Source organism: Mustela nigripes, chromosome 7 (assembly GCF_022355385.1).
Source record: "Mustela nigripes isolate SB6536 chromosome 7, MUSNIG.SB6536, whole genome shotgun sequence".
Taxonomy (NCBI): domain Eukaryota; kingdom Metazoa; phylum Chordata; class Mammalia; order Carnivora; family Mustelidae; genus Mustela; species Mustela nigripes.
Window position 1 is genome coordinate 88,964,427 of NC_081563.1, and position 22,734 is coordinate 88,987,160.

Genomic DNA, 22,734 nt, shown 5'->3' on the forward strand with positions numbered 1-22,734 from the left:
AGACCTTGAATGCCCAAAGAACTGTACAAGCGTACTGTATGATCTCACTTTACCTGGACTCTAAAAAAGAACCCAACCCAGCAAGCTCATAAACACAGAGAACAGATCGGTGGTTCCGAGAATTGAGGGTGGGAGTGGGAGGAATGGATGAGTTAACTGTTTTTTGTCTCTTTGTTTTTTTAATTTAAATAAACTGAAGGGAAATTAAAAAAAAAAAATCCAACCATTGGCAGAACCAATGGTTCCTCAAAACCATTTACCCTTGATTTGAATTTCATAACGTAGGCTAAAGTCCATCAACCCTATGTCTTGGGACCATGTGACCTCACATGCACTTTGTAGAAGTGATTAAGCTTGAGATGGAGAAATGATTCCAGATTACCTGGGTGGCCCCATGTGATCACAAGGGAAAGGAGAGGGAAGCAGGAGGGTGACCGGGAAGGATATGTGACAAAGGAAGCAGAGGTTGGAGAGACAGGATTGCTGGCCTGGAAGATGGAAAGGAACCATGAGCCAACAAATATGGACAGAGGCTGGAAGTTAGAACAGGCAACATTTTCTTCTATAGCCTCCACAAGGAACACAACTCCATTCAACCTTTGACTTGAGGACTTCTGACCTCCAGAACTGTAAGACCATAAATTCTGTTGCTTTAAACCACTAAGTTTGTGGTTTAAAAATAGTCCTATGACTGTTACTGCAGTCATAGGAAACAAACATACCTGTGGGTATTTGCATTGTCTGGCCTAATATTTTACCTTTTGTGATTTGACTTTGTTCTTCATAGAGTTAGGGTTATGACTTGCTTTGGCCAAAAGAATGAGCTAGAAGGCATGATGTGCCAGTTCTGGGTATAAGCCTGACGAAACTTTGTATGTCTGCGCACTATTGCTCTTCTTTCATTGTCGTCATGGAGGCAGGCCTAATCTAAATGACGGTCTGAGGCCTAGGATGGGGGAGACAGAACAGAGCAACCGCGCGGTGAGAGTATCCCAACAGACAGTGGCCCCCACTGAGCCATATCCAACTGAGACCACCTTACATCAGCTGAGATCCTTATCGACCTCTGAACTATAGTGATAAATTGTCACTTTAAGCCACTGAATTCTGGGCATTTTAGCATTACACAGCAGGAGCTAAGTGATACAGTGATGGCAACTTGGAAAGCAATGCTCCAGGAGTTTATTTACACAATCTCATTGTAATGTTTGCTTCTGTCGAACACATGACCTAGACCATAAAAAATGTAGGCAATTCATTTAGGCTGGTCACAATCCTACAGTCTCATCATACACGGGCAATAACCAGGACCAGAGAAATCAAAGGCTTCTCCACTCACCCACCTCCTCCTTCCATCCACCCCCGGAAAGAACTCACTTTGTAGCAATCTGTTGATCTCCTTTTTATTAGTTTATTGAAATTGTAAAATATAATAAGTTATATATACAAAATTAGACAAAACTATTGAAAATTAAGACTTCACTGGCTAGACCCATAGCTCTTAGCCTCGGATGTTCCCTAAATGTTTTTCAGGATAGCAAAACCATGCCTGTCCCCATACAGAATGGCAAGGTGGAGTTCCCGGCTCTGGTCAGTGATAATCACTGTGGTCTCATTGATTTGAATTTCATAACGTAGGCTAAAGTCCATCAAAATAGACTTTTCTTGGATTTGTTTCCAAATAAGTGAACGACAAAGGAATGTTTAACTCTGTAAGGACGAGCTCCCTAAAAATGGCAAGTTTAGAGTCACCAAAACGTGGTGTGATGCTGGCTGGACATCTGGCCCCATGAAATGAGGCCAAGCTCCGGGCCTGGGAACAGCACCCCCTGCTCCTTCACTGAGAATGTTGTTCTTGGGAAACTGCAGGCTGTCTCCCTGGAATGGTACGCTCATCACATGTGACATTTGTTGCCTGATTCAGGGGGAGCCTCTCATCATCATCATCACAAAGCATGAGAAAAGGGTGCCATAGAATTTCAAAGAGGAATTAAAAGGATAATTAAGTTTTGCCATGGACTATTTAGCTTGCAAGGATATACCAGATAGGTTCTGAAAAACAGCAGCAAACAGACACAGCAAATGATGATATTAAATACTCAGGACCTAATTATGATCCTATCACAGTATGTTCTACATTCATTGGTGGGAAATTGCTTGTTGGCTCTGAACATATGACTGATTTCCTCCCCCCAAAGCATTTGCTCAGTCATGCGACTTGTAATTTTAAAAACATCGCTTTGTAAGCCAGAGACTGGTTTTAATTTAGTAATAACCCATAGATCTGTCATTAGGAAGCTCAGCATGAACTCCAAATTAACCCCCTGGTATGATTAGTACACTGGCTCCCACGCTCTTGGCAACAGCATGTGTGGTAAGAGAATCTTCCAAGAACAATGCCAGTTTATTTATCTCTAAACATATGTCAAACAACTATAGTTACTCTGAGTTCTTCTGCTTCTAGTCTCATCTTACTTGATGACTCCCGGTATTCACTTGAATGTACACCTTGAAGGCCTGGGATTTCCTACAGCCCTACTTCCCTGTTGCCCACCTGCACCTTAATTCCCCTGATTGCAGAGCCACAGGCTAACCTCTTCTTATCAGAAGAGACACTGAAGCCTGGGAGGGAGAAGAAAATGGTCCAAGTTGACACAACTAGAACCAGGTCCCTGATTCCAAGCCCAGGCCGTACCTGTGCTGTGAGGCCCCACTTTCCTTGACTGGTTCAGAAGCTTTCATGCCTCAAGTCTCATCCACAAGTCTTGGATGCTCAGATTCCACAATTGTGCTTGGCTGAACTCTTAGAAAGTCACCATTTCTCTTTATACATACAGCAGACCACTCCTTTCTGTTTGAAGCTAAAACAGGCTGACACATCATGGATAATGTTCTTGAGCATTGCTTCCCACAAAGGGTCAAACCTGACTAGGATGAGAGTGGAAAGCAATTCATGTGTAATACAAAATCACCTGGTCCCAGGCCCGGGATGCATGCAGTAGAAACTGGCCACAGATTGGACACAGGTCTACCTGACTGAGCAAACACATACCTTGTATATCAGTGACAGAAGGCAGACCACAGAGTGAACTCTTCCATCAGTTACTGGAAGGGCTGTAGGAATACGGATGGCCTCAAGAACAGGCAAAGTTATCCCAATGAAGCCATAGACAAGTACCAAACCTGACACACTAGATGGAGTGGGTGTCTGCCTTTTGTAGACATGTCACCAGTCTTTCAAGCTGCTTTCCTCATGAGGCTGCCCTCCTTCATCATGCTTGGGGAGTCATCTCCTCCCTCAGAACTTATCTCACGTTTTCTTAGCGTCCCCTCACCCAGACTCTTTGATGTCTTCTAGCAAGGTGGTTTGTAAACACATCTTCTATCTCTCCCTAGGTTGTAAACTCCTTAAAGACAGGAATAGATTCTTCACCTCTGTCATCCCCACATTGTTTGGTTCATCTGAGCACCCAGCAATGTCCCTTGAATGAGTTCATGAATAAATACTCATCCTGCCTGGTGAGGTACAGGTGGGGAGCTGGGAACATCCCAGCTTTAATATTTTATCTTTGATTAGATTAGAAGATGGGCTTCATTTCCTCTTGTTCCTGGGAACAGCCTAGGGCAAAGCCTGTGACAGCAGAAAAAGCCTCAATTCTTAGCAGTCTCTTGGCAGCACTCACAACTCCAGAGCCCTTCTTGGATCCTTGGTGCCTCCCAGGGAGGACAGCCCACAGGCCGGCTCCTCAGGATGTCGTGGGTGGTTGGGAGGCCGGGGGTACAAGCCCGGCCCACTCGAGTATGTCCGCACATAAGGACTCCACAGCATCTAGCCGCTCGATCTGCACCAGTTTTGTGAGCAGCTCTGGGATGCTGTAGCCTGCTGTGCTGATGCGGTCAAAGAGCTGCATGCCATCTGTCATGCCCCCAATCTCATCCCTCTTCAGTCCAAAGCTCTCGGCCAGGTGGCGCCATGTTTTCACAACGGCCTTCTCGGAGTTGTACGTGGAGCTGAGCATTCGGCTTGTCTTTTCAAGGCAGTCAAATGGCAGCTCTGTGGGGCTGAGACCTGCAGAGACAAAGGGCCACCATCAGACATTGTGAATGGCAATTAACAGAAGTACAACACAATTAAAAATTATTTTAAAAACTTTAAAAAAAAATTTAAAATAAAACACAGATGCAGAAAACCACACAAAATAAGTGCATAGTTTGAGGTTAACTACACCCAGAACTTTGCCAGCCCCAAGAGAAGCCCAAGTATCCTAACCTCAGTAATAGCCCCCTCTCCTCCTAGGAAAATAGCCACCACAGTGTTAGAGTAATCCCCTCAATACCACTGTCAACAGTCACCAAAGTCTTGAGTATGGGCTACCTTTAGTTGGGTGACCCTGTTTCCTCTGGAGCTGTGCTGAGGAGGGAGTATCACATTCCTTAATGGGGATAGCAATCACCTTTATGAAGGTACTTTCAAAGATAGCCTGAAGTTGGTGCTACCTGAGCCAAGTCACCACCATCTGATGGTTCTCAGCCTTCCCTGCACATTAGGATTACCTGGGATATTGGTGGGGGGGAGTGATGTATTTTCACTTTTGGATGATGGAGTAAATATGTTTTTCCCTTTTCCACCTGGTAAGTACAGCTAAAAACCCTGAATGGTATGTACAAAGCAATCATAAAGAGACTCTATGGAGAAAAAAGACAGACTCGTGGGGGTCTTGGGAGTAGAGCAATGATGTGTGACATAGTGCTGAGTTCCTTGGTTTCCTTTTGCCTCATTATCACAGACGTAGAGCTGAAGAGTCCAGAAACCCAGAAATACCAATAACAATCAAAAATAACCCCAACAGAGGCCTGCTTTCTCAGCCAAAGCATTAGGAAAAGAGAAGCTCATCAAGAAGAAAACATTTATAGATGATACCCACTTGTACAGACCACAGAGAAAACTGTGGCCCAGTCCCCACTAAGGCCAGTAAAGGCTGTAAGGTCTGGAGGTCCACCTTCAGAAGGCTGTAACACTGTACCAGTTGTTAGGGAAGGCCAAGTTGAGAGCCTGCCCACTCCAGTGTCTTAGTGGAGACCACACAGAGAAACAGATTCCCACCCCACCCCCCTGCCAGGAACAAAAAGAAGCCCCTACTTGGGTGTCAATGAAGGGTGAATGGGAACCTAGACATCTACCGCCATAGAGATATCAGAAGAAACAAGCTATATCAGAAAGCTTAAATAAAATCCAGAGTCTCATAATGTGACATAAATCTTCCAGTTTCAATAGAAACCCACTCATCACATCAAGAACTAGGCAGATCTCAAATGTTCTTAATTTTATTTTTAAAAATATTTCCAAAAAGGGGTAAAGAATGTGAGGCAAGTCAGCCAAATCCTCTATTGTTGTTGATGGCTAGGAAGATCTCAAATGAACGAAAAAAGACAAATCCAGAGATAACAGAAGTATTAGAATTATCTGATACATATTTTAAAGAAGTCATGATAAAAAATGTTTCAACAAATAATTACATGCATGCTTGAAAAAAATGAAAAAATGAAATCCTCACAAAAGACAAAATATAAAGAAGAACCAAGTGGCAATGTTAGAACTGCAAAAAGACAATAATTGAGATCAAAAGCTGAGTAGATAAGCTCATTGGCAGAATATAGACAGAGGAAAGAATTAGTTAACTGGATAATAGAATTGAAATTATTTATCTGAACAACAGATATAAAATAAACTAAAAAACAGTGTCCCAAGGACCTGTGGGGCTGAAACAAAAGATCTCACATTTGTGCCATGGAGACCTAGAAGAGGAGAGAGAGAGAATATGGATGAAAAAGGAAATAATGGCTGAAAACTTCCCAAACTTGGAAAGTGACATAAGCCTACAGATTCAAGAAGCTGAAAAAACCCCAAACAGGGTACACCCAAAGAAATTCACATCAAGACACATCATAAACTCTTGAAAGCTAAAGACAAAGAAGTCTTGAAGACAGAAGAAAAAAAAAAATCAACACCTTACCTACAGTGGAAAAGAATTAGAAGGTCAGTGGATTTCTCATCAAAAACCTGGAGACCAGAGGAACATGGCACAGTATTTTCAACTACTGAAAGGAAAGAACTGTCAACATAGTGTCCCATACCCAGTGAAAATAGCCTCCAGGAATGAAGGGGAAATCAAGGCAATCTCAGGATTTAGGGAAAACTAAGAATTTGTCACCAACGGAACTACCTTAAAAGAATGACTAAAAGAAGTTTCTCAACAGAAAGGAAAGCATGAAAGAAGGAAACTTGGAACATCAGAAAAGAGCATGGTAAGCAAAAATATTGGTAAACACAATAGCTTTCCTTTTCCTTTTAGGTTTTCTGAATTATGTTTGCTAGTTGAAACAACCGATGTGGTTCTGAATATATGTAGAGGAAATATTTAAGACAACTTTAAACAGGAAAGGACATAAAGGGAAGTTTTTTATATTTCATTCAAACTAGTAAAGGGATGGCCCCAATCATCCTAAAATAACTACAGAAAAGGCTATGTACTCAGAACTTATAAAATGCATTGCTCAAAACAACACCAAAATGGATTTCTAAAATATGTTCAAGTGACCCAAAGGAAAGCAGGAAAAAGAAAATAGAGAAAATGAAAAACAGAAACAAAAAAGAGTAAACAAAAAATAAAGTAGCAATCTTAAATGATAAACTAGACCCACACAAATATGCCCAAGCTGATTTTTGACAAAGGCACAAAAGCAATTCAACAGACAAAATATAGTTTTTCCCAAAAATGGTGCTGGAGCTACTGGACATCTACAGGCAAAAACAACAAATGAACAAACAGCAAAACAAAACAAAACAAAAACTCACCTCAGTCTAAGTCTCACATCTTTTTATAAAAATTAACTCCAACTGATCATGGACTCAAAGGCAAAGCAAAATGATAAAGCTTTTTAGAAAACAATCACAGGAAAATATCTATGTGATCTAGGTCTAGGCAAAGAGATCTTAGCCTGGATACAAAAAACCCAATCTATAAAAAATACAATCTTATCAAAATTTCACCTTTCTATGAAAGACCCTATTAAGAGAATGGAAAGACAACCTACAGAGTGGAGAAAATAACTGCAAATCACATATCCAATAAAGGATACAGCAACCCCCCTCAATCCATTTGGAAAATGGGCAAAAGACAGAGTGAAACATTTTACTGAAGAGGACATACAGATGGCAGTGACCTCATGAAAAGATGCTGCATTAGGGAAATGTAAATTCAGACCACCATGAGATAAGAAAACACAACTGAGTGACTAAAATAAAAAACAGCACCACTACCGAATGCTGGCAAGAAAGTAAAGAAACAGGATGACTCACACATTGCTGGTGGGGATGCACACAGTACAGGCACTTCAGAAAACCATTTGGAGGGTTTTTTTTTTTTTTTTAAAGATTTATTTATTTCTTTGAGATAGAGAGAGACAGAGACAGAGAGAGCACGAGTGGGAGGGGCAGAAAGAGAGAAAATCACAGGCAGACTCTGTGCTGTGCCAAGCTTGGAACCCAAGGCTGGACTCGACCCTGAGATCACGACCTGAGTCAAAACCAAGAGTAGGACACTCAACCGACCAGGCCACTCAGGCGCCCCAGCAGTTTTTAAAAATATAAAACATACACCTATCATACAATCCAACAACTGTACTCCTGGCATTTATCCAGTGAAACGATGACTTATATTCACATAAAAATATATTCATGGCTCTTTATAGTGACTTTATTCATAATAGCCCCAAAATAGCAACAACCAAGATGTTCTAAATGGATGAATGCTTTGACGAGTTGTGATTCGTCCATGATGTGGGCAGGCACTAGGGGTATGAGGAAAAATCCACAACACACAACAATCTGCATGAGTCTCCTGGGAATTAGGTGGAGGAAAAGGGCCTTTGGCAAGAGGCTATATGGTGCCTGAGTCCACTTTGTTCACAAAATGACAAAACTGTAGAAATGAACAGATTAGCGGTAGTCTGTGGCTAAGGAGAGGTCGGGGAGTGGGGGAGAGAGTGAGGCTAAAAAGGGTATCCAGAGGGATCCTGTGGTGAAAGAAATGGGCTCTGCCTTTGGGTATCAATGTCAATGTTCTGATTGTGACTTTCAGAGATGGTTCAGGTGGGTGGTCTCATTGGGGAACACTGTGGAAAGGGTCCACGAGAACTCTCTGTATAGTGTCCTACCACCACATGTGAATCTGCTGTGATCTCAGAATTACAAGTTTAATTAAAAACAAACAAAAGAGGGGTGCCTGGGTGGCTCAGTGGGTTAAGCCTCTGCCTTCAGCTCAGGTCATGATCCTAGGGTCCTGGGATCGAGCCCCGCATCGGGCTTTCTGCTCTGCAGGGAGCCTGCTTCCTCCTCTCTCTGCCTGCCTCTCTGCCTACTTGTGATCTCTGTCTGTCAAATAAATAAACAAAATCTTTAAAAAAAAAAAAACTAAACAAACAAACAAACAAAAGAAATGGATGCCGGAGACTCACCCCAGCCAAATTAGATCAGGATCTTGGGGCATTTGGGGGCTGGGCTGGGCAGAGGGCAGATAGTGGAAAACTCTGGGTCAATGTCTGGATGAATATACTATTTCCCCAAGACTGGGCACTGGTCTAAGGTTTTCTGCCTTGGTGATGTGAGGGTCCCTAAGGGTTGATAAGCATACCACACACCCCAGGCTGAGAGAGGGTGGTCAGGCACATGGGGCTCACACACTTCATCCTCCCAGTCTCACTGGAAAGTCTCCTCTTTTCTGTGGGGTTCCTGAAATTAATTTGAAAACCACTGTCCCAGGGGTGGGTGCTAAAAGCCAAGACATCTTTTGGAACAGAGAAGAACTTTCCAGGGTGATGGAAAGCAAACCTCAGACCATCCATCATAGGGCAGCCATGCCAGGCTTATCAGACATGGGGATTGTTCATTTGGAGAGATGCTGTGTTTCAACAGGCAGGCAAGTTGAGGTCTTGGCCCCTGGAAGTTACTTCTGGCTAAAGGAGCACTCAGCCAGCAAAGCTTCCCCGGGTTTGGTGTGCTGGGCTCCACTTCTGCGGAGAAATGAGAGGCCCCCTGGCTCCACTCCTCCTGCCTGGGCCAGACCCAGAAGTCCAAGGAGGGATGCCCGTGAGACCAGGATCAAGTGGCCTGGTGAGGCTGGGGAGCATTCCCTAACCTCAGCGATAAGGGGTTTTGTGAAGACAAAGGTAATTTAGAGCTTAGATTTGGAAGAAATGGGAACTGTGGATTCTGATTTTAGGTTGAAATGCTTATATTTCTAGTCCTGCTGCCCAGACACAACATGTAGTTGTTGTGAAACAGTCTGGCTCTGCTGGCTCGGGAAGCATCTTTGAGGAGGGAAGCAGGTACCCAAGGAAAAGGCCTGCTAATGACTGGGTAAGTGACTGAAAAGACCAGTGCAGGGCAGCGTCTGACGGACACTGGAGGACGCCGGCTCCTTCCACTACTGTTCTCTCCTGACTCCATGGTCTGTCCCCCAGGGATGCTGTGTCCCAGGGCTGGCTGGGTGTCATCTCCTGGTCCTGAGAGGAAAAGGGGCTTGGGGAGTGCCACGGAAAAGGCCTTAAATAGTTTGATGCCAAATTCCATGTCCCTCCACACGTGACGTGGGTTTGCCAGCCACTGGAATGAGGAACGTGACAATTTGGGATGGGTGGCCTTTCTGGTCCCCGTGGGACCTTGGGACTCCTGCCAGAGCCACCTCCTCCACACTGACGGTTGGGACAAGATTCTTGGGAGATCTGGCATACAGATCCCCAAACAGCATGTCCATGGCTTACCTTCAACGACTCCACACACATTGGCGTACACGTCCAATATCTTTTTCCTTCGACTTTGAATCTATGGGAAAAGTTAAGGGAATGTTAATTTTCAGAATAAGAGAAAGTGGAAGCCCATAAAAATGCCCGTTCTCCAGTGCAGTGCTGGCAGCTGCTCTCCCGACTGAGTCAGAAATGCTGACTGGCGCCCTCACATGACCGTCTCATCAGGAAATTCAAGCATCTTCCGTGTTCACAGAGGTGGAGCTGCTCTGTAGAGTGCCCTGGACGTTCAGGCTCACAGGACACCTGGCATCAGTCTGTGTGGGAGGGTGAGTGGTGGGGACCCCAGCTGGCCAGTGGGGGCCTGAGACGCCATGGCTGTGTCTGCAGCCATCCACAGATTCTTCTCCCAGAGCCCACCGCTCCGGATAAGGACATGAGGCCAAGCTGGATCGGCACAGGAGGGGTCCTGGCTGAAAGTTCCCATGCCCCACAGGAGCTGGTACCTCTCAGAACAACTCCATAGACCTCCAGGGTCCCTGCAAGTGATGGCTGTCATGACAGATGTCCCCGGACTGAGAGCAGCACAGTGTGGAATCCCTGTCCGGACCAGCTTCCCAGGCGGGGACATGTTCACCACTAACAACATTACCTAGGCACACACTGACCTATGCTTGGATCAGGCTGCCAGTGAACCACGTGCTACACACTCAGGCAGCCTGGGCAGCGCTGTGCCCTCTGCCCGTGCACCCTGCCATGGCTCCTTCTCGGTGCCCTGCTTTGGGCGACAAGCTCTTTGGACCATTTCACATGCAAAATGCATATTATGTATGCATGAGTGTGTACACTCAGCAGTGTCTGTGTATGTGTGAGTGCATACACTCTGGGTGTGTGTATGTGTGTGTGAGTGTGAATACTCTGGGTGTGTGTGTATGTGTACACTCAGTGTGAATGTGTGTACACTCTGTGGGTGTATATGTATGTGTGAGTGTGCACACTGGGTGTATGTGTGTATGTGAGAGTGTGTGTGTGTGTGTTTTTTGTGGTTTTCTTTGGTCTGCTTAGACACATGCCCATACATTTACAAAGGTTTTTTTTGTCCTACAGTATTCCAAGCAATTTTAACATTTCTCCCTTTGCTTACTAGCTTCCATTTTTTTCTATAAAGCTAGATGATACAAGGACAAGTTTCCTATTTTTTTGCTTTCAGCCCCCCACCCTATCTAGGTTCCTGTGGCCGCCTGCCTCATGCCTCTGTCTCCCTGGGCGACAATGAGTGTGCAAGGTACTGCACTAGGGCCTCACCCCGGCTGACTTGGTGGCCGCCGACTTCTCCCGGGCCAGGTGGACCAGCGACAAGAGGCACAGCTCTGGGGAGCCCTGCTTGTCAGAGGCTGGCTCCTCGTCACTGTCTAGGCTCCGGCTCAGCAGCTGCTCATTCTCCGATGATGCGTCGTTCTCGCTGCGGGAACAGGAGGGTGCTTGTTAGCAGTGTCCCTGACACGTTCTCCCAGTGGGAAGACGATCGATTGGGGTGCAGGGACCAGCAGCTCCTGGGCACCAGGTGAGAGAGACACGCTGCACCCGCTACTCCTCGTCCTCTGCTCTCCTCCCAACTAGTGACCTGGCTGCAGGGTGGCTGCGGGGTCCGCTACAGGGCTGGGGTTTATCAGGGAGGGGGACAGCCTCCGCTTATCTGTCCCCCTGATCTGGCTCAGTTAAGCCTTCCTGAATAGGTCCCAGCTTCCTGTTTCAATGCAGGCCTGCTCCAAGTTCAGCCATGGGTCCAGAGGCAAACAGGTTTATGTGGCTGGCGCTGAATCTGGGCAAGTTCTCCAGAACAACCCAAAACAAAGCTGAATGAGCCTTCCTGGGGAGCCCCCCTGTTACCAGGGGGTGACCTGCTGAAACATGTGCACTGTGGGTGGGGTCACAGCAAGGGGCCTCAGGAGCTCCCCCAGGAAGCCAGGTGGGCCCACGTCCCACCACGGTCCACCGTCCACAGCCCTAGGCACATGTGGGTTGGAGCTGAAACTCTCAAAATCATTCCAAATATCTGAAAAACAACATTCTTTTTTTTAAGGCATCCTGTTTGCTTCCTGTGGTCTGGCTGACAAATTACAAAGAATTCTTCTTTTCTAGCCACAGGGTTACGGTAACGAAGCCCACAGTCAAATGCAACCCTAGAGGGGGATGCCGGTGAGGCCCAGTAAGTTCAGGGCTCTCTCGGAGCTGGCTGGCCTGCCGCTGTCCCCACCCGACAGCAGGCTAGGAACAAAAGCACAGTTGTCCCCAGAGACTACTGACAGCCCCAGGTCCTTCCGCTAAGGCCCGAGAGCAAACAGAGAGGACAGGATCTCTGTGCCTTGTCTTTTACAGAGTGACTGTCCTGTTTTCATTTTTATTTGATATTTACATATGAAACAAGTATTATTTTTCCAAACGTTCTTCCAAGTCCCCCTTTTCCCCAGTCCTTAGACGACACTTAAGACCTAGGGATACATCTCTGCCCTTTGGGTACTCTTCTCTCCTACTTTTGAGAATGAGCAAAGGCTGGAACCCAGAAGGGGAGAGGCTGCCACAACACGAGGCTGGGGCAGACGGGAGGGTGGAGGAGAGCCTCGTCCCGGGGATGCACACTGCAGAGCCATCCCCTGCAGTCTGGCCCAGCCTGGCCCAGCCTGGGGCTCGGAAACGGAGTTGGTGGGAACAGAAACACTCACAGGAAGTGACCCCACCTAAGGGATTGCCCAGGGGGATCCACACTTTCTTTTTTTTTTTCTTTTCTTTCCCAGCATGCCCAGATTTCATGATTTAAGTCTGCTTCCTGCCCTTGCGCCAGGGGTCTTGAGAGATGCTGGAGTTTTCTAAATGAGGTAACAACTTTGGAAGTGCTCAGTGAATGCCAAAGCTCTCCACGAACCCTGGATTCAGGACCCTTCCTACAAACGAAAGGCTTTGCAGGAGTCCACCAACCTCGGGAAGGTCCCAGGCCAGAGGCCAGGCCAGGAGACAGTGCTCCTCTGCTCTTTCTGTAATTAGTTTGGGGCTCCGCATGGCCTCTGGGCAAGAGGTGAGACAGGGGACCAACACCATGGGGCGGATTTGTGGAACCTAAGCAGGACAGAGTCTAAATGACCATCTAAGGGGGCAAAGGAAAAGTTGACTTTCCTCTATCCTGGATATTAAAGCCAGAGCTGATTCTACATCCTAATGTGTGGTAAATATGGAAAAAATCTCACATGTCCCAGTTCTTCCTTAAGAGGCCTTACTTCACAAGTGTTAATGGTTGGTCTGGAGTGTGCACAATATAGGCTGTGGGGCCAGACGGCCTGGACTGGTTCCCCGGCCCTGCTGCTCCTGGATGTGCTCAGAAACATGACAGCTTCTAAACTTCAGCTTCCCACAGATCAGGGTAATAAGAAGACCTTGCACGTGGGGTGCTCCCAGACTTAGCGTGGCACCCAGTGGGCAATCAGTCCCGGATGTCCATTAGCCATCATCATCACCAGCGCTGTTCAGGGTTTAGGGACACCAGTTCTGGCTTTAGCACTAGTGACACCAGTGTTTTTGTTGGCCATGGTGGGCTGCTGGAGAAGAAGGGGGCACTCTCTAGCTTTGGGTCAGAAAGTGGGTGTTGAAGAGGAAGGCCGGAGCAGGGGGTGGCAGGCAGCTGGCCCCGAAGCAAGGTGTTGACCAACTGCCCCTCACACTGCCTGGCCCCTGCTGCAGGTCAGAGGCGGCCCTGAGGCCTGGTACTCTCCTGCCTTGCTGGTCCCAGGGCCCTGCTCCCTCTGGAGCCTCCAGGCCAGTGGCCAGGCTTCTTGGGATGCTCCCCATCTGGCATGCCTACTCCTCTTTCTGCTCAGGACCCCAGGAGGATCCCTGACCTGACCTGGGGGTGGAGGCTGCTCCACCCCATGATGAGGGGCTGCTTTGGCTTGACTTACCTCTTGGCAGTCTTTACTGGAGCTGTCGTCAGCTTCTCAAATTCGTCCTTCTCGGAGAAAATCACCACACTGTCTGCAGGCAAATGAGAAGATTGGGGGGTGGGGGTGGGAACTGGAGTCAGCCCCTGGCTCTGAGCTCATCCGTCCCTGCTCCCCTTCACTTCCTCCTTAGCAGGCCTTCCCAGTGACTAAGCCACACCATCCCCAGGGCTAAGCGTGACGTGGGGCCCCCGACGCCTCTCCCTGTAGCCGTGTTCTAGGTGGCATGAGAGTGCCAGCAGCTGGGAGGCCAGGCTTCTCTGGGGGGGGTCAAGGGGGGCACACAACCTCCACCCTAGATGGACACCCGTGCTTTGGAGGTTCGGTTTGCAGACCTTGGGCCTCTTTCTTCTCCTCTTCCTTGCTCACTTGGGCTTCCACGCTCTTCACTGGGTGGCTGGTGCAGCAGGCTGGTTGGAGAAAGGGAAGGTGTGAGGAGTCTGGCTTGTGGACTGGGTAAGCTGGCAAAACCATCAGAGAGCAAGGGTGTGCGGGGAGGGAGTAGGGACATCGGGGACCAGTCACCTGGAGCAGAAGGCTTCGTCTTCATGATGTAGAACATGATGATGAGCACAATGGCTATGGCCATGATGAAGATGGTGGACATGGCAATAATCAGGGCGGTGGCCAGGTGTCCTTGTCCTGAGAGCTCTGCTGGAGGCAGGGAGAGAGGGCAACATAGAGCTCAGGACTCCCTACAGGCACCCCTGAGGCCCACAGAGTCCGCCCTCCAAGAAGACTGCAGTGCCTACGGCAGGGGACGCGTCTGGGAGACCCTCAGAATCCCAAATGCTTGCTCAGCCTCAGGTTTGCCTTGGCTACCGTTTCCGGAACCCTGGCTGGTCTTAACTGAGGCTGATGATGACGCATCTGGAACGCCGGGCTTCGGGTTTGCTCAGTTGTTCCTGAGGTGCTTACTCTTGGTGCTACTACTTTGGGAGCCCGGGGTGGGTTGGGATGTAGAGAGGAAGCAGCCCACGAGCACGTGTCCTGAAGACAGTTAGTCCCATCCAAGCAGAAGTCGCCTCTGAGAGCCAGAGATTCGAACCTTGGCTTGATGCTGTCCCATGTCTCATGCAATTTCAGCCTAAGTGTCAATAATCAGCCTCCCAGGGCAAAGGTGGGGCAGGCGCTGCCGCAGCTCTTCCCCTGTTCTGTCACCCCCACCACTGGGTGCCCTTTCCCAGGGGGCTCTCATTGGTTTCCCCCATAATCCCTGCTGTCAACATGTGCAATACCCTGACACTCGTTCTCTGAAATAAACAGGATTCTGGTCCTCATGAGGCAGGACCCAGGTGACCCACCATTTCCACAGGGAAGGGACAAGATCTAAAGCACCAGGGACTCCCTGAAGGAGGCAGCGGCTGTTTTGTAAAGATGTGCCAGGGCTCATAGGCCCGGCGCTGCTGGTTTCCGTGCCTGTCTTCCCGGGCGGGTGTGCCTGCAAGAATTCACTGTTTGGACCCCAGGAATGGATGCTATAAATGATTTAATATTTGCTGTGTTGTGTGCTGTTCCCTGCCCCCAACCGGGGGCCTGGTGGAAATAAGAGTCCTATATCCTGGCCAAGTCTTCTTGCTCTGATGCTCTGCGAATGTGCAGGAAGGCCAGGTTCGGGTGGGCGAACCTCAAGGCGACCTGGGCCTTAAATAGGCTTAAATAATGGACGGCACTGAAACTGCCAGATGGTAGAAAGGAGCAGCGTGAGACAGCAGGAGGGACCAGCCTCAGGGGCCTCCTCCCTCCTCAAAGCCTTTCCATCCCTAAGGGATTGGAGAGCAAAATGTAGTTCTTGGTAACGCATAGGCAAGTGCTGGGCTCTGCAGGTTGATCTGAAAGCCAGCAACAGAATGGCTGCTGCCATCAGGCCCAGCCACAGCCAGGAAGCTCGTTCTTTGCCGCCCAGGCGCCCTTCCCCGGAGCGCCACCCCGCCCCTCTAGGTGTGCCTTTCTTGCCAGTGTGTTCTAAGGGGCCCAGGGCGCCCACGGAGAGATGGATTTCCGTCCTTGCAGAGATCTTGACCGACTTCCCACTCCTGGGGGCACCGAGGAGCCCCAGTGCCGTTGCAGGCTCCCACTTTGCGTTCATTTTAGCCCCTTATTTGCAGCTGGCTACCTGAAGAAGCACTATCCGTACCTTTGTGGGCATGCTGGAAAGGAGACAGGGTGCTGCTGCCGGAGGTGCTGGGGAAGTTGGCTGAGACTCCAGGGCTGGCGCCTGCACCTGCAAGGGAAACCCAGTCACTGCGTGTTCCCCAGGATGACCTGGACAGACCCCACCTTCGAGGATTGAAGCAAGGTGTGGCCGCAGATCCGGGAGATCTAGAATTCTAGATTACATGGGTGTTGCAGCGGGGTCGGCGGACAGGGAACGTGTTCATTTCTTAGCGTGTGTCATAATCTTTAATGAGCACTTTGACCTCCCAAGGGTTGTTCTTCAGGAAGAAGACACATAAGTAAATCTGCTAAGACTAAACAGTGGTGTCTCACCAACTTCACTTTTCTATGAATGAAAGTAAAATATATGCCATCTACAGAGACGAGAAGAGTCCGTATATATACAAAAGGGTAGGAGGAAAATAATACTTGAGAAATTTCTTCAGCTATGTAAAACAGGAGTGCATTTTTAATCCCCTTTCTAGTTATAAAAGTAATATGTGTCATCATTAAAACTCAGGAGAAAATAGGAATCACTGACAGCGTTACCACCTGAGATTACAATTTGGTATGTTTTCCTTTAGGATTTTCCTGTGATTAATTTTTGTAAAGACTTGTGACCAAACAGTTTAAGAGCAGAGGCATCTCCTCTTTGCTGCTTCCGGAGCCCAGGGACCCAGCTTATCTGGAGGTCCTGGCCTTGGGTCCTTCACCGGGTCTCTCTTCCTGCGGGGCTGCCTCAGGTGTAGATGCTGGCGGGCACAGACCACTGCCCAGTGAACGGGGTGGTCTCTGCCTCCTGCAGGGCACCACGAGTTCTGTGGCTCCTGCTTCTTTCCTTCTTTCTCAACTACTGGTCTCTGGGCTCATTTCTTAGCCCTCCCACCATAAGAGAGGCATGCTGAGGGGTGCAACGGGTTTGGAAGCAGCAGGCCTGCCCGCGGGACAAGAGTGCTCACCAGCACGGGCAGCCCTTGAATGAACGCAGACTGCAGAGCTGACCTGCTCAGAACAGAGGCCGCCCATCCTAGCCCAGGCCCCCCACCAGCTCTCAGGCCCATGGCCACACCCCTTGTTCCTTTAGTGGCTGCCCTCTGAGGCCATGGGAAGCCGGACAATGGGACATGGGAGTGGGAGGATGTCTGAAGCAGGAACACTGCTGATGACAGTTGGAAGGGACTATTCTGCTTCCTCTACTGGGCCTTCCTGTGCCTGCGGTTCCGTGGGAGGGGCCTTGCTGGTGTCCAGAGCTTAGAGATGTTCCTTTGCCTTTCTGGAGGACAGATCAAAGCTTTCTCCTGCCCCCCAATCCCTAAAGTCATGACAGCTCTCAGTGCAGACCACGAGGCTCCCCTCCAGTGTGGGACAGGAGATTTCAATGGCATCCAGTCAAGTGCTAGAAGTGACATGGGGCATGGCTTCAAGCAGAACCTGCTTTCCTTTTTAAAAGAAAACATGACACTGAAAACAAAGCTAATCTATCGGTTTGGTAAGGGACTGAAGGGAGCTTAAGCTATTCCTCAGGGGAAAAAAAATACCCGTGGGCTCTCTTTGTGGATTTGTCATCTTTGTCTCTTCTTGTCCCTTTCTGCCAGGGCTTGCTGGCCAAGGCTGGGTGACAGGGGCTGGGCTTGGGGACACACATGTGCCCAGGCCTGTGGTCCAGGGAGGAACAATGAGAACAGCCAGGCTGCACGCAGACTTTGAGAGATGCCTTTGCGCCGGCTGGCAGGGCTGCTCCCATGGCAGCAAACACCGCATACAGGCCGGAGCACGTCCACAGGTGTACTAGACGTTCCCCTAATTGAGCTCCAGCCAGGGTCAACTGAACAGCCCTGGGCTGCAGGTGCTGGGTGGGGTGTGCGCGGCTGTTCCATGATCCCTGAGCCGACCAGGAGAACGTTCTGTTCTGAGCACATCCCAGAGGGAGGGGGGGATGGGCGGGAAGACAGACGTCTATCAATCTGGGCAGGTGCCTCCAGGACAGCATGCCACAGCCACCAGGTCCCTGCATGGCAAGTTCCCCCGCTCTAGTCTAATGAGTATTTGGTGTCTGGACATTCCTCTCCCCCTGCACTCTGATATGTGCTGTGTTTTGGGTTCATTTGGTCTCCTTGGAACAGAGCATTAGATGGAAGTGTTCTTCAGTTGTTGTTTCCCCTGGGTGGTCCACTCCCGATCCATTTTTCCCTGCATAATGCTCCCACTGGAGCCTAGCTTTGAGCAAGCAGAGGGAAGACCCTTTAGGAGAGGAGTGAGGGAGGGTTGATGGAAACTGTGGTCCCGGAAAATCGGCATGGATTTCCACACCAGGCTACCTTAAAACGAAAGTCGGTGGGGCCTGACTCCACCCGGCTCACTGGTGTCCTCGGGCCAGCACTGACTTGGGACAATCGGTGCACGAGCTGGCGCCCCGGGCAGTGTTCATCCACCTTCCTCAAGAGGACTTTGAGAGCTATAAGCATGTGGCTTAACGCAGTAATGCTTGCATTCAGTGCGATGACAGGATTTACGGGGCCTTTGAGGTTTGTTAATCCACACAATTTATAAATATGTTGTACGTCTTAAAAACTGCTGGGATTCTCTGCAGGGGGCAAGCAGACTGGATTTTCAGGAGTGATTTATTGATTCTTAAGAGTCGTTGGCGAGGGTGTCCCCCGGCTGCTGCGGCGGCCTAGCGCCCCCCAGTGGCGGATCCTGGAACAATGGGCAGAGCTGTTGGAACCTGGCTGCTCCAAGTGAGATTTTCCTGCAGTTTACTGGAAATACAGCCTGGGAATCCACCCCAGACCTGCTGTGTCAGGATCTTTTTTTTTTTTTTTTTTTTTTTTTTAACAGGACCCTGGTGACAGGTGTATGCACTCAAGTTGGAGAAACAGTGTGTTAGAAACAGCTGGCCGCTGGTCTTTGGGGACATGAAGGCTTCACATTTGAGTGGCATTGCTGTTGGGCATCGCACGATGGCATCTGCTTTCGTGAGCAGACTTTTCCAAAAGATGAGTCCATCTTGGGCCTGGCACACGGCTTGGTGTCAAAATAAAAATTAAGAGGAGTGTTCATAAAAATGATGACGATGGGACAAGTGAACTGCCGTGCTGGTCCCTACAACACTCTGTGAGGGAGGGCTTCTGCCAGTGGGGTCCCAGGAGAGCAGATGGAGGACAGGATGTGTGGCCTGAGGGGGCCTGGGAGGCCTGGGCTGGAGCCATGCCCACCCACCGGGCTGGGGACCTGCCTCCTGCTCCCTAAGTGCCATGTGTGGCACTGTGGCAGCAGGTGACGTGCCATCCCAGGATGGGGAAACTGAGGCACAAAATTAAGTAACTTTCCCAAGAGCTACGAAATCCAAATCTGAAAGCACACCATCTCTTCCTTGCTATGACCCCAGGCCATTCCTGTGTCATTACAACACGGATCCCTTCCATGCCAGCTTTCTGGCATGAGTTCTCATGACTTCATTTCTCAGGAAAGAAAGAAAGCCAGACAGTGCTGTTTCACCAAGGGGATGTCGCTCTTCGACTTCACTGAAAAATAACCGAAGGGCTTCTTCTCTCTCTTCCATCTGGTGCTGATTTGCCAGGACACACAGTGGTGTGATGGAAGTGGCTGCGGTCACTGCGGTGTGTGGAAGGAAGCCTTACGCTCTCCTGATGGGCAAGTCACAAGCAAGGGAGATGGGGAAGCCTTTCTCTCAAGGCTCTTCAGCACTCTGGGGGTGCCCCAGGCATCTGGGGGCCTTCCTGTTGGGCTCTGGTGGTTTAGAGAAGAGTCCTCCTTTACATGTGCTTTGTGGTATCAATACTCTAAGCATTTGGGGCGTGGCTGTGTCAGCCCTATTGGTATTTTCTCAATGGTCCAGGAGAGGAAATAGACAGAGGGATTGTGGCTTGCAAGGTGTTTTAGAGTCCCCTGAGTACCAGGCTCTGGAGCAACTTCCAATAACTTCTGTTTCCATCAGGTATGACCACGGGTCCAAAGTTCGTAACCAATGGCCCCATGGCCTGACACTTCACAGAGCCATGTGCTGAACCTGCTCTTACTCCAAGATGGGAGAGCACTTGCCACACAGAGAAAGAGGGGAGCAGCTCTCCAGGAAGCAGCACCTGGCCAGCTGTCTGTGCTGAGGAGCTCCCGACCAGGGCACCCGGGGTTCCCCTTGCACAGGTGTCTTCTTGGGAGCTGCCTGTTGTCCCTGGCTGCTCCAGATGTAATACACGCAGCGCACGCTTTCCCCAGGTCTGTGCCAGCTTCTCTGACCACGGGTTTGCACAGTCCAGTACTCACTGACTCAACGTAGCTTTGTGCAGCAAGGGCCCAGGGACATCACATCAAAACCAGGGGAAGTGTCTCAGGTTGGAGGCCAAGGCGCTCTTGGCCACTGACTGCAGGCTCAAGAAGGACAGTGCCTGGTGGGGCTCGGGCAGCCAGCTGACGACATCAGGGTCTGATGCATGAGGTTTCCCTGAGTTCCTGGTTTTCCTGGGGTGACCTTGTCAGGGGCAGGCCTGGGAGTTTGAGTCCCAAGGTTTTCATGGAGGCTATAGTCACAACCAGATTTTCTGGTTCCATCTGCTGCTCCTGAGCAGGGGTTTGGGGTCAAAAGGTCCCTGGACTGAGGATGGGGCAGAGGGGTGCAGAGCCCAGAGCTGGAGAGGATAACCCTCATGTCCACACTTGAGGCCCTGACCCAGATGGGGCTCCGTGTACCAAGTCATCTGTCAAGACCTAGCCCGTTGCCTCTCCCCATATCCCACACGGACACACAGAGGTCTGGTTGGTTGCACCCTGACTCTAGGTTTCAGTGGTTTTGCTGGCCCCTTTCGGGGATGATTGCTACAAACCTGCTGTGAGGCCTTACTGGGAGCTGGTTTTCAGTTACGCAATTCAAGGGTGAAGTTAGGGCAGGGATGCACTCCTTGAAGTGTCCAGGGCTCAGGGGCTTAGCTCTCTCTCCATGTGATGGACCCCACTGTCAGATGGTGTGAGGAGGGAGGTGACCTTCCAGCTGGCCAGGTGGTTATGGAAGTCTCGCATAGGGACAAAACCTGCGTGTGAGCTGTGTTCCAGGTTCCACAGGCCGAGGGCCTTTTCAACATGGGTGGGCAGTGCCTGACATCTTGGTGAGGGCTCCATTCATCCCAGAACTATGTGGTATTGAATTGGTCAGGATTCCTTAGCAGGAGACCGTGGTGTGGCAGCTGACTTCAACACAGGATCTGCTGGCAGCCTGGAGCCCTTGGGCCTCCTCTAATTTGTGAATTAATGAGCATGTGGCTGGGTATAAAGCTCCACTTTAAAGACACACAAATCCATGACTGCTGGGGCATCTGCTGAAGCAACCTAGGAAAGAGGGGGTGCACCCCTGACAGTGAGGGTGGGGCTGGAGGAGAGCAAGGAAGGGCTCCTGCGTCCAGGGACAGCTGTCCACCCACCCACCTCCATGGTGTCTCTCCAGATCACAGCTCCAAGCGGCCACACACTACATTCTCCGGAGCAGAACTCCCTTCCTCACAGAGACATGCAGTGAGGACTAACCAGAAGGAAAACAGGAAAGCACCAGCCCACAGGTGGCCTCAGAACTCGTGAGCCTCACTGCTCATGTGGGCTTCGTGGAATCTGGTTCATTCACTGTGACCACTCCTCACCTTTCCCTTGGCCTTACCTGCTTTGAAAATACATGTATGAGAACTTAGGATCATCTAGTGCTTTGCAGGACGTGGCAAAACACCTCAGCAACTGTGATCTCATTGGTTTTTCCAATAATTGCATGAGAGGGGGGTTCAGATTTTTGTGTCCCCGTGTCACAGATGAGAAAACTCTTTCCAGGTGGCAGGTGACTGACTGACCTAAGTCTCATGCTATAGCAAACCTCCCTTCAGGGACCTGCACCCAGCTGACCAGTCCACGGAGCATTCCTGGTCTTGCCCTCACTGTAGTTCATCTGTCCAGGTGCTGGGACTGGTTTTCTTCTCCCTCCCCGGGTAATGAGAGATACAGTGTAGAAGCAGTACAGTTCTGATGGCAGGATAAAAGCACTCACATTCCTTGGTGTTGGGGGGTGCCAAGAGGCAGGAGTAGCAGACCATGCCATAGATGTTCCTGGGTCTGTTTTCCAACATGTAGTAGCTGCAGGAAGGGGGAGACAAGACAAAGCAGACAGTTGAGCCTGGTGTCACTATAGGCAATCACTGACCACTTGGCATGCCCATGATTCAGGCATGATCCTAGCATCACCAAAGTCAGAAATGAGACATACACCTTGGGAATCAGGAGCCCTCAGAGCCAGCAGCCCATTTTTCCACTGAGTTTCCTCAGGAGTTTTTGGTATGACTTGACCCACTGAGCCACCCCAGCGCTCTTTTGGTATGACTTGAAATGGAACATTCTTTTCCCAATATTGGGGCACGTTGGGCCTTTCCGTCTCCTCTCCTGTTTGGCTCTTTTCACTGATGGATTTGCTCAGAGTGTGAGTGATCATCCTGTCCCCACCATTGGTCACTGGGGTATCTGCCAGGAGACCCCAATTAGCTCTCTGGGTGTCCCAGACAGCGAACCAGAACCCCCTGTAGGAGGAGGACGCTCAATCCAGCAAGTGCCCATCTCATAGCCTTTAGCCTGGTGGGATTACTGGTGAATGCATCTCTGAGCCCCTCAGACACGGGCACTTTCCAGACCTCCTGCAGGCCTGCTGAGTTTGGACAGAGGGGGTCCGCAGTGGACAGAAGGACAGCAGTAGCATCTAGAGAGGTCAGCACAGAAGGCCTTCGGAGTGGCCTGGCTTACA

At 49.6% G+C, this 22,734-nt stretch overlaps 1 protein-coding gene across 4 annotated transcripts in view; it reads right to left on the minus strand.

The window, feature by feature from the left end:
* Window positions 1-1,415: 1,415 nt before the first annotated feature.
* Window positions 1,416-22,734, minus strand: part of EDAR (ectodysplasin A receptor) — a 90,421-nt gene continuing 69,102 nt past the window's right edge. For 3 of the 4 annotated variants that reach the window (XM_059407875.1, XM_059407874.1, XM_059407872.1), the window contains 8 exons: window positions 21,991-22,076; window positions 15,931-16,017; window positions 14,319-14,444; window positions 14,129-14,203; window positions 13,755-13,827; window positions 11,110-11,266; window positions 9,823-9,883; window positions 1,416-4,069 (listed from right to left, as the gene is read on the minus strand). In XM_059407875.1, the coding sequence (XP_059263858.1) occupies window positions 3,747-4,069; window positions 9,823-9,883; window positions 11,110-11,266; window positions 13,755-13,827; window positions 14,129-14,203; window positions 14,319-14,444; window positions 15,931-16,017; window positions 21,991-22,076 (988 nt within the window). In that variant the 3' untranslated portion in view covers window positions 1,416-3,746. The remainder of the gene's footprint in view (window positions 4,070-9,822; window positions 9,884-11,109; window positions 11,267-13,754; window positions 13,828-14,128; window positions 14,204-14,318; window positions 14,445-15,930; window positions 16,018-21,990; window positions 22,077-22,734) is intronic. The other variant, XM_059407873.1, reaches the window with a different exon arrangement.